Source organism: Oncorhynchus mykiss, chromosome 17 (assembly GCF_013265735.2).
Source record: "Oncorhynchus mykiss isolate Arlee chromosome 17, USDA_OmykA_1.1, whole genome shotgun sequence".
In the NCBI taxonomy this organism is placed as follows: Eukaryota; Metazoa; Chordata; class Actinopteri; order Salmoniformes; family Salmonidae; genus Oncorhynchus; species Oncorhynchus mykiss.
Genome location: NC_048581.1, coordinates 29,952,519 through 29,966,094, shown reverse-complemented (window position 1 = coordinate 29,966,094; position 13,576 = coordinate 29,952,519). Strand labels below are relative to the sequence as shown.

At 43.0% G+C, this 13,576-nt stretch overlaps 1 protein-coding gene across 2 annotated transcripts in view; it reads left to right on the top strand.

The window, feature by feature from the left end:
• LOC110495137 ((E3-independent) E2 ubiquitin-conjugating enzyme UBE2O-like) overlaps positions 1-13,576 on the top strand; it is a 48,259-nt gene that overhangs the window by 13,085 nt on the left and 21,598 nt on the right. For both annotated transcript variants that reach the window (XM_036949672.1, XM_036949673.1), the window contains exon 2: positions 13,228-13,287. In XM_036949672.1, coding sequence (XP_036805567.1) covers positions 13,228-13,287 — 60 coding nt within the window. The remainder of the gene's footprint in view (positions 1-13,227; positions 13,288-13,576) is intronic.

Sequence of the window (13,576 nt, the reverse complement as noted above, 5' to 3'; positions counted from 1 at the left end):
CTGGAAGGTGAAGAGGCCCTGCAGCAGGTGGATGCGAGGTTAGATTAGAAAAGAAGAGAAGCAGCGAAGTCATCTTGGATCCATCCTTCCCTATAGTCTAGGGGTCGAGAGAATGGCTTCGTTAACTCACTACAAAGATGTGAAATGATAAGCTGTCCTCCCTCTCCTTCTCCTATCCCTCTTCCCCTCCTCCCTGTCCCTGTGGAGTACTGTGCTGGAGAATGCAGAGCAGTGATGTAATGTGGAAGGGTTGTTGTCAACCACACCCCTCCTTAGATTATGTATCTGATGCTCACTCTCTCCTGGTCTCGTTCTCTCGACCTCGCTCTCTTGCGCTCTCTCTCAAAATTCTATTTAAAGGGCTTTATTGGCATAGGAAAAATATTGCCAAAGCAAGTGAAATAGATAATAAACTAAAGTGAAATAAACAATAACAAATGAACAGTAAAAATTACACTCACAACAGTTCCAAATGAATAAAGTCATTTGAAATGTCATGATGTCTAAATACAGTGTTGTAATAATGATGTGCAAATAGTTGAAGTACATAAGGGAAAATAAATGTAGGTTGTATTTACAATGGTGTTTGTTCTTCACTGGTTGCCCTTTTCTTGTGGCAACAGGTCACAAATCTTGCTGCTGTATTTTAACCAGCTTGCTTAGAGGGTTTTTCTCCAGGTTCATCTCTTTGAAGGTGATGGCTTTGTTATGGAAGGTTTGGGGATCGCTTCCTTTTAGGTGGTTGTAGAATAACGGCTTTTTTCTGGATTTTGAAAATTAGCGGGTATCGGCCTAATTCTGCTCTGCATGCATGATTTGGTGTTTTACGTTGTAAACTTAGAATATTTTTGCAGAATTCTGCATGCAGTCTCAATTTGGTGTTTTGTGAATTCTTTGTTGGTGAGCTCACAACAGCAATGGGTTCTGTAACTGATTCAAGTATTTTTAGCCACATCCTAATTGGAATATCAAATTTTATTTTCCTTTTGATGGCATAGAAGTCCCTTCTTGCCTTGTCTCTCAGATCATTCACAGCTTTGTGGAAGTTACCAGTGGTGCTGATGTTTAGGCCAAGGTATGTATAGTTTGTGTGCTGTAGGGCAACGGTGTCTAGATGGAATTTGTATTCGTGGTCCTGGCAACTGGACCTTTTTTGGAACACCATTATTTTGGTCTTACTGAAATTTACTGTCAGGGCCCAGTCTCACAATCTGTGCAGAAGATCTAGGTGCTGCTGTAGGCCCTCCTTTGTTGGGGACAGAAGCACCAGATCATCAGCAAATATACATTTGACTTCAGATTCTAGTAGGGTGACGCCGGACGCTGCAGACTGTTCTAGTGTCCTCGCCAATCCGTTTATATGTTGAAGTGGGTGGGGCTTAAGTTGCATCCCAGTCTCACGCCCCGGCCCTGTGGAAAGAAATATGTGTTTTCTGCCCATGTTAACCGCACACTTGTTTGTGAACACGGATTTTATAATGTCGTATGTTTTTCCGCAAACACCACTTTCCATCAATTAGTGTAGCTGGCCCTCATGCCAAATTGTTTAAATCAACGAAGCATGAGAAGACGTAGCGTTTTTGTTTCTTTGTCAATAAGGGTGTGCAAGGTGATTACATTGTCTGTATGCTAATTTGGTAAAAAGCCAATTTGACATTTGCGAAGTACATTGTTTTCGCTGAGGAAATCTGTGTGTCTGCTGTTAATGATAATTCAGAGGATTTTCCCAAGGTTGCTGTTGATGCATATCCCTTGGTAGTTATTGGGGTCAAATTTCTCTACTTTTGTGTATTGGAGTGATCAGTCCTTGGTTCCAAATATTGGGGAATATATCAGAGCTGAGGATGATAAGGTATAGCCAATTGGAATTGATGGTCTGTATATTTTAGCATTTCATTGAGGATACCATCAACCCCACAGGCTTTTTTGGGTTGGAGGGTTTGTATTAGAGGCCGGACGATTATGATTTTTCAACACCGATACCGATTTATTGGAGGACCAAAAAAAGCCCATACCGATTAATCGGACCATTTTTATTTTATTTATTCATTTATATATTTGTAATAATGACAATTACAACAATACTGAATGAACACTTTTTTATTTTAACTTAATATAATACAGACATAACATCAATTTAGTCTCAAATAAGTAATAAAACATGCTCAATTTGGTTTAAATAATTCAAAAACACAGTGTTGGAGAAGAAAGTAAAAGTGCAATATGTGCCATGTAAAAAAGCTAACGTTTAAGTTCCTTGCTCAGAACATATGAGAGCTGGTGGTTCAATATTCCCAGTTCTTCAATATTCCCAGTTAAGAAGTTTTAGGTTGGAGTTATTATAGGAATTATGATGTGTTGACTTTCTCTCTATACTATTTGTATTTGATATACCTTTGACTATTGGATGTTCTAATAGGCACTTTAGTGACGCTAAGCTCTGTGACGCTAAGCGCAGTGACGCTAGAGTGACGCTAGCGCCAAGCGCCGTGACGCAAGTGCCAAGCGCCGTGACGCAAGCGCTGTGACGCAAGCGCTAAGCGCCGTGACGCAAGCGCTGTGACGCAAGCGCTAAGCGCCGTGATGCAAGCGCCGTGACGCAAGCGCTGTGAAGCAAGCGCTAAGCGCTGTGAAGCAAGCGCTAAGCGCTGTGAAGCAAGCGCTGTGAAGGGCTGCTGGCAAAAGCAGTAAAGTTTGAATGAATGCTTACAAGCCTGCAGCTGCCTACTACCACTGTCAGACTGCTCTATCAAATCATGGACTTAATTATAATATAAGCGCCGTGACGCAAGCGCTGTGACGCAAGCGCTAAGCGCCGTGACGCAAGCGCTGTGACGCAAGCGCTGTGAAGCAAGCGCTAAGCGCTGTGAAGCAAGCGCTGTGAAGCAAGCACTAAGCGCTGTGAAGCAAGCGCTGTGAAGCAAGCGCTGTGGAGCAAGCGCTAAGCGCTGTGAAGCAAGCGCTGTGAAGGGCTGCTGGCAAAAGCAGTAAAGTTTGAATGAATGCTTACAAGCCTGCAGCTGCCTACTACCACTGTCAGACTGCTCTATCAAATCATGGACTTAATATAATAAACACAGAAATAAAAGCCGTTGGTCATTAATATGGTAAAATCCGGAAACTATCATTTTGATACTTTCCGTATTTAATCGAACAGTTGGCAACCCTAAGTCCAAATATTGCTGTTACATTGCACAACCTTCAATGTTATGTCATAATTATGTAAAATTCTGACAAATTAGTTCGCAATGAGCCAGGTGGCCCAAACTGCTGCATTTACCCTGACTCTGCATGCAGTGAACGCAAGAGAAGTGACACAATTTCCCTAGTTAATATTGCCTGCTAACATGAATTTCTTAACAAAATATGCAGGTTTAAAAAATTTTACTTCTCTGCATTGATTTTACGAAAGGCATTGCTGTTTATGGTTAGGTACATTCGTGCAACGATTGTGCTTTTTCTCGCGGATATGCTTTTGTTAAATCATCCCCTGTTTGGCAAAGTAGGATGTGATTCGATGATAAATTAACAGGCACCACATTGATTATATGCAACGCAGGACAAGCTAGTTAACCTAGTATCAACAACCATGTGTAGTTGTTACCTAGTGATTATGTGAAGATTGATTGTGTTTTATTAGATAAGTTTAATGCTAGCTTGCAACTTACCTTGGATCCTTGCTGCACTCGTGTAACAGGTGGTCAGCCTGCCACGCAGTTTTCTCGTGCAATGCAATGTAATCGGCCATAATCGGCAAAAAATCCCAATTACCGATTGTTAAGAAAAGCTAATCATGCCGATTTAATCGGCCGACCTCTAGATTGTATTTTGTCCTGTAGTTCATTCTCTCTCTGCCTCGCTCGCTCTCTCTGCCTCTGTGTGGTAGATGTGTGCACTGGCGACTTGTGAAGAAAGGCCGGCTGTCTACAGCCTCTCCCTCTGCTGTATTGACACCTCGGTCGGGGAGACAGGCTGGTTCTGTGTCTGGCTTTCTTTCTCTGTTGTTTTTTCCCTCCCCCTCTCTTTCCACCCCTCCTCTCCATCTACCTACCTTTATCTGTCTGTCTCCCTCAGTCCTATTGCCCTGCCACTATTTTCACTCCGTCAGAAATTCTCTCTCTCGCTGCTGACCCTTCCTCAGCTCCCATCAGTTGTTCCAGAATAGTGGTTTTATACCAGACTATCAGTTCTCTTAACGCCACCTGGTTCTCCTCTCCCCCAGGAGAACGGGTGTAAAGGCCTAGAACATTACCACACAGCCCCTCTAATGGAGCTGTGTGGTTCTCACTGTCTTGATCCATGGACCGCCAGCTCTGTCAGACATGGCTGGTCTGCTGGAGATGGAGGAGGGAAATGTAGGGAGGTGTGTGTAGGATGGTTTTGTGTGTATGTGTCGTACATGGCCCTGGTGTGTGTGTGTGTGTGAGTGAGACAGAGGGAGAGTGAATCTAGTATGAGATAAATATTTGATCTTTATCATTTTAGGTATGAACATGCTGTATGTGAATGGAGAGCAGGCGTGGCCCAAGGCTGCTCTCTCGCTCTGTCTCTCTCTGTCTCATTTTTCCCCCTCCATCCTTCCTCCTGCACCCCACCTGGAGAGTGTGACTCGTGTAAATGAGCCCAGGAAGACAAAACCAGTACTGTTGTACTAGTGATCTGCATCTTTCCCTTTCAAGACGATTTGATATGCATCTATACATGGGCTCCGATATGATACTGGAACAAAAAACATTTTGGTTTGAAAGGATTTGGTTTGATTAGAGGAACGTTCAATGCGATACGATTCGATGCACTAACAGTTGTTGCATAAATTACATTTAATTTTCCATTCTAAATTCAAATATGCTGCTGATGGAGCTCGTGAGCTGGATCTGTCTGAGCGGACTTCTCTCTCTCTCTTTAAGTTAATCTGAAATTACCATCACCCACAAAGGAATGTCATTTTTGCAGGTTCCGTGTTTGAGCTAGTAATAATAAACTCAGCAAAAAAAGAAATGTCCTCTCACTGTCAACTGTTTATTTTCAGCAAACTTAACGTGTAAATAGTTGTATGAACATAAGATTCAACAACTGAGACAAACTGAACAAGTTCCACAGACATGTGACTAACATAAATGGAGTAATGTGTCCCTAAACAAAGTGGGGGGGAGGAGGGGGGGGGGTCAAAATCTAAAGTAACAGTCAGTATCTGGTGTGGCCACCAGCTGCATTAAGTACTGCAGTGCATCTCCTCCTCATGGACTGCACCAGATTTGCCAGTTCTTGCTGTGAGATGTTACCCCACTTTTCCACCAAGGCACCTGCAAGTTCCCGGACATTTCTGGGGGAAATGGCCCTAGCCCTCACCCTCCGATCCAACAGGTCCCAGACGTGGTCAATGGGATTGGGATCTGGGCTCTTCGCTGGCCATGGTAGAACACTGACATTCCTGTCTTGCAGGAAATCACGCACAGAACGAGAAGTATGGCTGGTGGCATTGTCATGCTGGAGGGTCATGTCAGGATGAGCCTGCAGGAAGGGTACCACGTTAGAGAGAAGGATGTCTTCCCTGTAACGCACAGTGTTGAGATTGCCTGCAATGACAACAAGCTCAGTCCGATGATGCTGTGACACACCGCCCCAGACCATGACGGACCCTCCACCTCCAAATCGATCCCGCTCCAGAGTACAGGCCTCAGTGTAGTGCTCATTCCTTCGACGATAAACTCAAATCTGACCTTCACCCCCGGTGAGACACAACTGCGACTCGTTAGTGAAGAGCACTTTTTGCCAGTCTTGTCTGGTCCAGTGACGGTGGGTTTGTGCCCATAGGCAACGTTGTTGCCAGTGATGTCTGGTGAGGACCAGCCTTACAACAGGCCTACAAGCCCTCAGTCCAGCCTCTCTCAGCCTATTGCGGACAGTCTGAGCACTGATGTAGGGATTGTGTTCCTTGTGTAACTCAAGCAGTTGTTGTTGCCATCCTGTACCTGTCCCGCAGGTGTGATGTTCGGATGTACCGATCCTGTCCAGGTGTTGTTACACATGGTCTGCCACTGCTAGGACGATCAGCTGTCCGTCCTGTCTCCCTGTAGCGCTATCTTAGTCGTCTCACAGTACAGACATTGCAATTTATTGCCCGGGCCACATCTGCAGTTCTCATGTCTCCTTGTAGCATGCCTAAGGCATGTTCAAGCAGATGAGCAGGGCTTCTTTCCTTTGGTGTTTTTCAGAGTCAGTAGAAAGGCCTCTTTAGTGTCCAAAGTTTTCAGAACTGTGACCTTAATTGCCTACCGTCTGTCTGTAAGCTGTTAGTGTCTTAATGACCGTTCCACAGGTGCATGTTCTTTAATTGTTTATGGGTCAATAAACAAGCATGGAAAACGGTGTTTAAACCCTTTACAATAAAGATCTGAAGTTATTTGGATTTTCACAAATTATCTTTGAAAGACAGTGTCATGAAAAATGGCCGTTTCTTTTTTTGCTGAGTTCAGTAGAATAATACCCACCAAGAACTTTGAGAGACTTGCGAGAGACTCGATATTTTTATATCAACATTTTATTTATAAAACAAAAATGCAAAATCAAATGGTTTCGACCAGGTTTTCCCAAACTGGGGTACGCAAAATAAAAACGTGATTCACCAAAAAAAAGAAAGGATAGTTGGACTAATTCCCTATCGTATTCAGTTCCTCGCAAACGTACTCGGAGATGGCTTGGTAGAAAAAGATGGAATCATATTTCTCTTAATCAAGTTTTCCTGTGGAAACTTATTTAGATACATGCTGTCGCCTCAACAACGGCAGACTGACACTTATCTGCACTGTAATGAGCTACTCCGCAGTTTCCCAATGAAATCTCCAGTTTCCCAATGAATGATCTCCAAAATCAACTCAAAGTGTTTTTGTCACGTGCGCCGAATACAACCTTAGTGAAATGCTTACTTACAAGCTCTAACCAATGGTGTGGGGGAAAAAAGGTGTGTGTGTGTGTGTGGGGGGGGGGTAAGTAAAGAAGTAAAAAGACATTTGAAAAAAGAGTAGCAGGGCTATATACAGACACCTGTTAGTCAGGCTTATTGAGGTAGTATGTACATGTAAGTATTTTTAAAGTGACTATGCATATATTATGAACAGAGTAGCAGAAGCGTAAAAAGAGGGGTTGGCGGGTGGTGGGACACAATGCGGTTAGCCAATGTGCAGGAGCGCTGGTTGGTCGGGCCAATTTAGGTAGTATGTACATGAATGTATAGTTCGAGGTCGACCGATTAATCAGAATGGCCGATTTTAATTAGGGCCGATTTCAAGTTTTCATAACAATCGTAAATCGGTATTTTCTTGCGCCGATTTGCCAATTTTTAAAATTAATTTAATTTATTTTTATTTTATTATTATTATTTTATTTTTTTTTAATTAAAAATTATTTATTTTTTTTATTTATTTTTAAAAAAATAGATAGTGACTGCATATAAGATAAACAGAGTAGCAGCATATCGTATGATTGGTCTCAGATCTTCCACTGGTGTGGCAAAAAAAAAAAAAAAGTGATTATTATTATTAAAAAAAAATTGTTGTGTGCAAATGAACTCAAGCTTACGGACAATGTCAAATTTGATATAGTACCTGAGTGAGTTGGAAGCGCAATTATGCAGGTACTTTCCCAAAACGGATGACACAAACAACTGGATTCGTTATCCCTTTCATGCCCCGCCTGCAGTCCACTTACCGATATCTGAACAAGAGAGCCTCATTGAAATTGCAACAAGCGGTCCTGTGAAAATTTAATCAAGTCACTGCCAGATTTCTGGATAGGGCTGCGCTGTTAAGACACTGATGCCCTTTTCAACCACGTACCTATGTGAGAGTGGATTCTCTGCCCTCACTGGCATGAAAGCTAAATACAAGCACAGACTGTGTGTAAAATGATTTAAGACAGACTCTCTCCAATACAACCCAACATTGCAAATTTGTGTGTACATCCTTTCAAGCACACCCTTCTCATTAACCTGTGGTGCGTTATTCACAATTTTTGATGAACAAATAAGGATTTATATGTAATGGTTAAATAAACAGCAAAATGATTGATTATATTATTTGTGCCCTGGTCCTTTAAGAGCTCTTTGTTGCTTCCCACGAGCCGGGTTGTGACAAACACACTAATTCTTATGGTTAATACATTTATTGTAGTGTGTATGTGGCAGGCTTACAATGATGGTAGAAAACAACATTTGAGAGTGCGCTGACCCTGGTGTTAGAGGGGGTACGCAGCTGGAGGTTGAATGTTTGAAGGGGTATGAGACAACTTTGGGAACCACTGGTTTAGACTATTTTGGAAGATTTTACATTTTTTAAACCTAAGCCCTAGTCAGCAGGAAGGCTATGTAGCCAGATGAGTCGTGTCTCAGGTGGTTGTTTAGGCTACTTTATTCTGGTTAAACACAATTTCCAATAGCGTCTTTGATAACAATAACCCAGCAAATTACATTGGTTGTCACTTGACTAATAAAGCCTAAAAAACACTCAACGACATTTAGTGTATGTTGGAGGTTCTATGAACCAAGCGGTGAATTATAGTTATTTTTCTGAGTTTCTCACGCCACCCCATGGTCTCAACCCCTAGTTTAGGAAACGCTGATCTATCACAAGACAAAAACTCTCCGTCCTTGAGATAAGACAAAGGAACAGATATGCTTTGTTAGCCTTTAGCCTGACAGCTTAGCTCGCCCTTTCAGAGCGATGTCCGCTTTGTTAGTGTGTTCTAGTAGACTGTTTGCGTGTTGGCACTATAGTGTGTATGAGAAAGACCCCCCCCCCCCTTTAGCGGCACCTTTTACAGAACAGCCTGCTGGTTTCCAGGCTGCCGCTTGACGCCGTGATGCTGAGTAACCATTGTTATTAGACGGTTACTGGTGCCTGAACAAAAGACGCCAATACCGGGGTTTCTTTCCAATACAGACAGGTGTTTCCACTGAATTCCTGAACATCTATATTGTGTCGACAGGCAATCCTCCAACACACACAGACTAAGGATGTTTTCAGCGTTTTCCCTCTGGATATTTCTAGCTTTAGGGGGGGAGGGGGGAACCTGTGTATGTTCTCTTTGTGTTAGTAGTTTTACATAGCCTATTGCAACACATAGGCTATGTAATATGTGAGAGTTTTATGTATGCAAATGAGCAACTGGGATGTGTACCATTTGTATGCATAATCAGATTACATACTGTGTGAGTGTGTGTGTGTGTTCCACTCCCACGGGAGGAGCGGTGATTTGTGCAGGATGCAGCGAGGCACAGATCAGCTCATTGAGCAGTGAACAGGGAGGCAACAGATGAGACAGTCAGTGGTGACATCTCTAGGAAATAGCTTCCTTTGGAGAGGAAAAAAGAAAAGACTAGAAAAGGGAGAGAGGATATTCATGCCTTTCTTTCTCTGAGGTTCTCTATCACCAGCACTTCTAGATGAGATCAGTGACCGTATACCCTTCCTCTGCTCTCTCCCTCTGCTCTCTCCCTCATCCTGTTTTCTTCTCCCTCTGACTATTTCTGGGAGTGGAACCGGGACTGCGTTACAAACATATCATGAATAATGAAAGCCAAATTGGATTGTTTTGATAGCTATAAAATAGTCACGGTCCAATATGCTTTCTGGAAGGTGTGGCCTGCCCTGCTGTATTCTATTGTAATGTCATATCTTAGTACTTCACATGGTTGCTTCCATCATATTTGGTTGAGTATGTATTGATTTTAGCCTCATGGTTCCTATGCAGTGAGACAGTTGGTTCATCCGCAGGCTGCCTGACCCCTCTTCTCCATGGCAGAATTAGAATCACTGAACACACACAAGGGACTGTGTGCGCATGCTTCAGTGTAGGCCTATCTGTGTTTGTGTAAGTGTGCATGCATTAGTGTGTCCAGCCTCTACACTGGAAGTGGTGTGACGGTTAAGACAGCGTTATGTGGAAATGGAGCATCGATCCCATTTTGCCCACCTCCTCCTCGCCCCACAATTTACAAGAGTAAGGTTAGTCTAGACCTGAAAACATGTGGGGATAGCTGCAGCTGGCCTAGTCCAATCAGATTGTGGTGTGTGTACACGAGATACAGGATTACTAGAGTAATAGCTTTTATATCTCCGTAATGTCCAATTTAGGCTCTCTCTCTCACACGCACGCGCACACCCTTCCCTTCCACTTCATAACCACACTTCCTCCCTCCTAGTTTTCACTCCTCTTTTCTTCCTCCTAATCATCGCTCGTCCTGCCTCCCTCCTCTCTCCTCCATGATTCTATTGTAGGTGATGGCATCCGGCTGGCAGCTGCCACCCATTCAAACTCCAGCCAGAGGAGCAGCTTGCCACTACTAGCGCTAGCCACATTACACTGATTAGTATTATGGAGCATGTTGGCGCCCCACCACTAGCCTATCCCTGGCTTACTGAATAACTCTTGCCTTTGAAGCGTGATCGGTCTGTCTCCCCACATTTTGAGAACAGTACGTGTCATCACTTGGAAAATGGAATAGACAGCAACGAGCTGATTTGACTCGCGAGGGAGTCCGGTGTTGAGTGGTCTGTGTGTAATTCCCATTCCCCAGTCATGTTCGTCTACTGCATCAACATGGTGGGTGATTAAAGATACGACTAAATTTAGAGCTAAGACTGAGAAATACAGACTGAAAAGGCTAGTTTGAGTTACTGTATCTTATTGGGAATCTGTTTGTTTCGAATAGAAATGTATGGAGTAAAACAGATATGATGGTCTTTCAAGTAGTATGTTTGTTCTTCATTGCATTTCTCCCTGCAACATTCTGAACATTTCACCTCACCAAGTATGTTAACAGGAGAACGGTGCTTGGAGGCACAGGGTTTCCCAGTCATCCCCTGATAAGGCATCTGTTCCCCCCCTCAGTTATTGGGTTTTGTCTAGAAGGGATGCAGCTTTTGTCGATTGACTTTTCGTAGCATGTTTAGGATAACTTGCGCAGCAGGCTAGGAGAATAAGGTTAGGGAAAATGCTCTTTTTTTTTTTTTAAAGCAACTTTTGATGTTAAATTTGACAAAAGATGTATCATCTAGACATGACCCAATCACAGCTTTACCCAGTGAGTTCCAACCCTATGTATCATCCTTTCTACATTCACTCATTGATTACTTCCACCCAGGAAATTCTGCTTTCATTTAGTAATTTCCCTGTATGCCAATTCCTTCATTAATCTGTCTATCCACCCACCAACCTATTAGGCTATTGCTGTACATAGGGCTGCCAGTGTACATAGATCATTTGTAATTAGTAGTGCCTCTTTTAAACTGCCACTTATCTGCTGCGTTGGTGGTATTTTGATATTTTGTTCACTGTGATATTTTGTAGACTAACAAGGGCACCATTCCAACAGTATTTTCCCAGTTCTGTGTGGCAAGAGTGAGACCCTCTGTACCCTCTGTACCCTCTGACATCCAAATGTTGATCTTCTACTCGAATGCTCTTCTTCGCGCTTCCCCAGAGATCCCTGAATAAACTCAGTGCATCGTCTATAGACCGCATCATTGCTGTACGACCTTGTCTTTCGGATGAGAGAGACAGGCAGGGGGAAGTTGCGGTTAAAGTCGAGACTTTCATACCGTATACTATATACAGTGCCTTTGGAAAGTATTCAAACTCCTGGACTTTTTCACTGTTTTGTTACGTTACAGCCTTATTCTAAAATGGATTAAATTAAAACAAATCCTCAACAATCTACACACAATACCCCATAATGACAAAGTTAAAACAGGTTTTAGAAATTTTAGTCAATGTTATTAAAAATAAAAAAGATACCCTTTGCGATGAGACTCAACTGAGCTCAGGTGTATCCTGTTTCCATTGATCATCCTTGATGTTCCTACAACTTGATTTGGAAAGGCAATCAACTGTCTAAGGTGACCAAGAGCCCAATGGTTACTCTGACAGAGCTCAAGAGTTCCTCTGTGGATATGGGAAAACCTTCCAGAAGGACAACCTTCTCTGCAGCACTCCACAGATCAGGCCTTTATGGTAAAGTGGCCAGACAGAAGCCACTACTCAGTAAAAGGCACATGATAGCCCACTTGGAGTTTGCAACAGGCAAAAAGAGACTGACTGTAAGAAACAAGATTCTCTGTTCTGATGAAACCAAGGTTGAACTTTTTGGCCTGAATGCCAAGTATCAAGAAACCTGGCACCATCCCTACGGTGAAGCATGGTGGTGGTAGCATTTTTTATTTTTTATTTAACCTTTATTTAACTATGGGGATGTTTTTCAGTGGCAGGGACTGGGAGACTAGTCAGGATCAAGGGAAAGATGAACGGAGCAAAGTACAGAGATCCTTGATGAAAACCTGCTTCAGAGCACTCAGGACCTCAGACTGGGGTGAAGGTTCACCTTCCAACAGGAAAACAACCCTAAGCACACAGCCAAGACAACACAGGAGTGGCTTCGGGACAAGTCTCTGAATGTCCTAGAGTGGCCCAGCCAGAGCCTGGACTTGAACCTGATCAAACGTCTCTGGAGAGACCTTAAAATAGATGTGCAGCAATGCTCCCCATCGAACCTGACGGAGCTTGAGAGGCTATGCAGAGAAGAATGGGATAATCTCCCCAAATACAGGTGTGTCAAGCTTGTAGGGTCATACCCAAGAAGACCCAAAGCTGTAATCCCTGCCAGAGGGGCTTTCACAAAGTACTGAGTAAAGGGTCTCTATACTTATGTAAATGTGATAATTTTATTTCTTCATTTTTTTTCATAAAAAAAAAAGTATAATCTATTTTTGCATTGTCATTATGGGGTATTGTGTGTAGATTGATGAGGGGGAAAAAATAAATGTATACATTTTAGAATAAGGCTGTAACGTAACAATGTGGAAAAAGTCAAGACGCCTGAATACTTTCCGAAGGCACTCTCATCAAAGGTGTTGTATGTACATCATTTTTTGGTATAGGTGGGATTATGTGCAGCACCCTACAGGTACTACTGCTTACTGTGATTTGGAAGAGGCTGACTTGTATTTAGCACAGCCTACCTCACTGCTGCGTCATCACTACTGGTATCAGATAGCAGTCATAAGACTTGGGTCAGATGAGATGATTGGGTCGGTAACCGGGACCAAATGGCTTTCCAGTTGCCAAGATGCTAAAATGACAGTTGAAATTAGACCAGTTCACTTGTCGGTCTTGTCTATGTATTCTATGATGTCCTCATCTCACCCTCTCTCTTTTCTCCACCCTCTGTTGCAGCTGAAACTTGTAGATCGATCCATCGTTATCCGAGACATTGTGCGGCGGATGAATTCTAACGTAAGCGGAGCTCCCTCTCCTGTCGTATCACTACACTGTGTTAGCTGATGACACCCTACATGACCGGCGTACCAACACAGGATGACTGTACAGGCTGCAGTGTTTTTATGTAGAATCTGCTTACCTGATTTTATCAGAAAGGGCTTACATGCATGCCCTCTTTGTTAAGATGGGGATTGATGAAGGCACACTAATGTATTGAGTAAACATTTTAGCGTATGTGTAGCTTATTCTAATATTCAACACCTGTCCCCAGGTGGTATTTATTGAGTTGAGTTGACTAGTGATA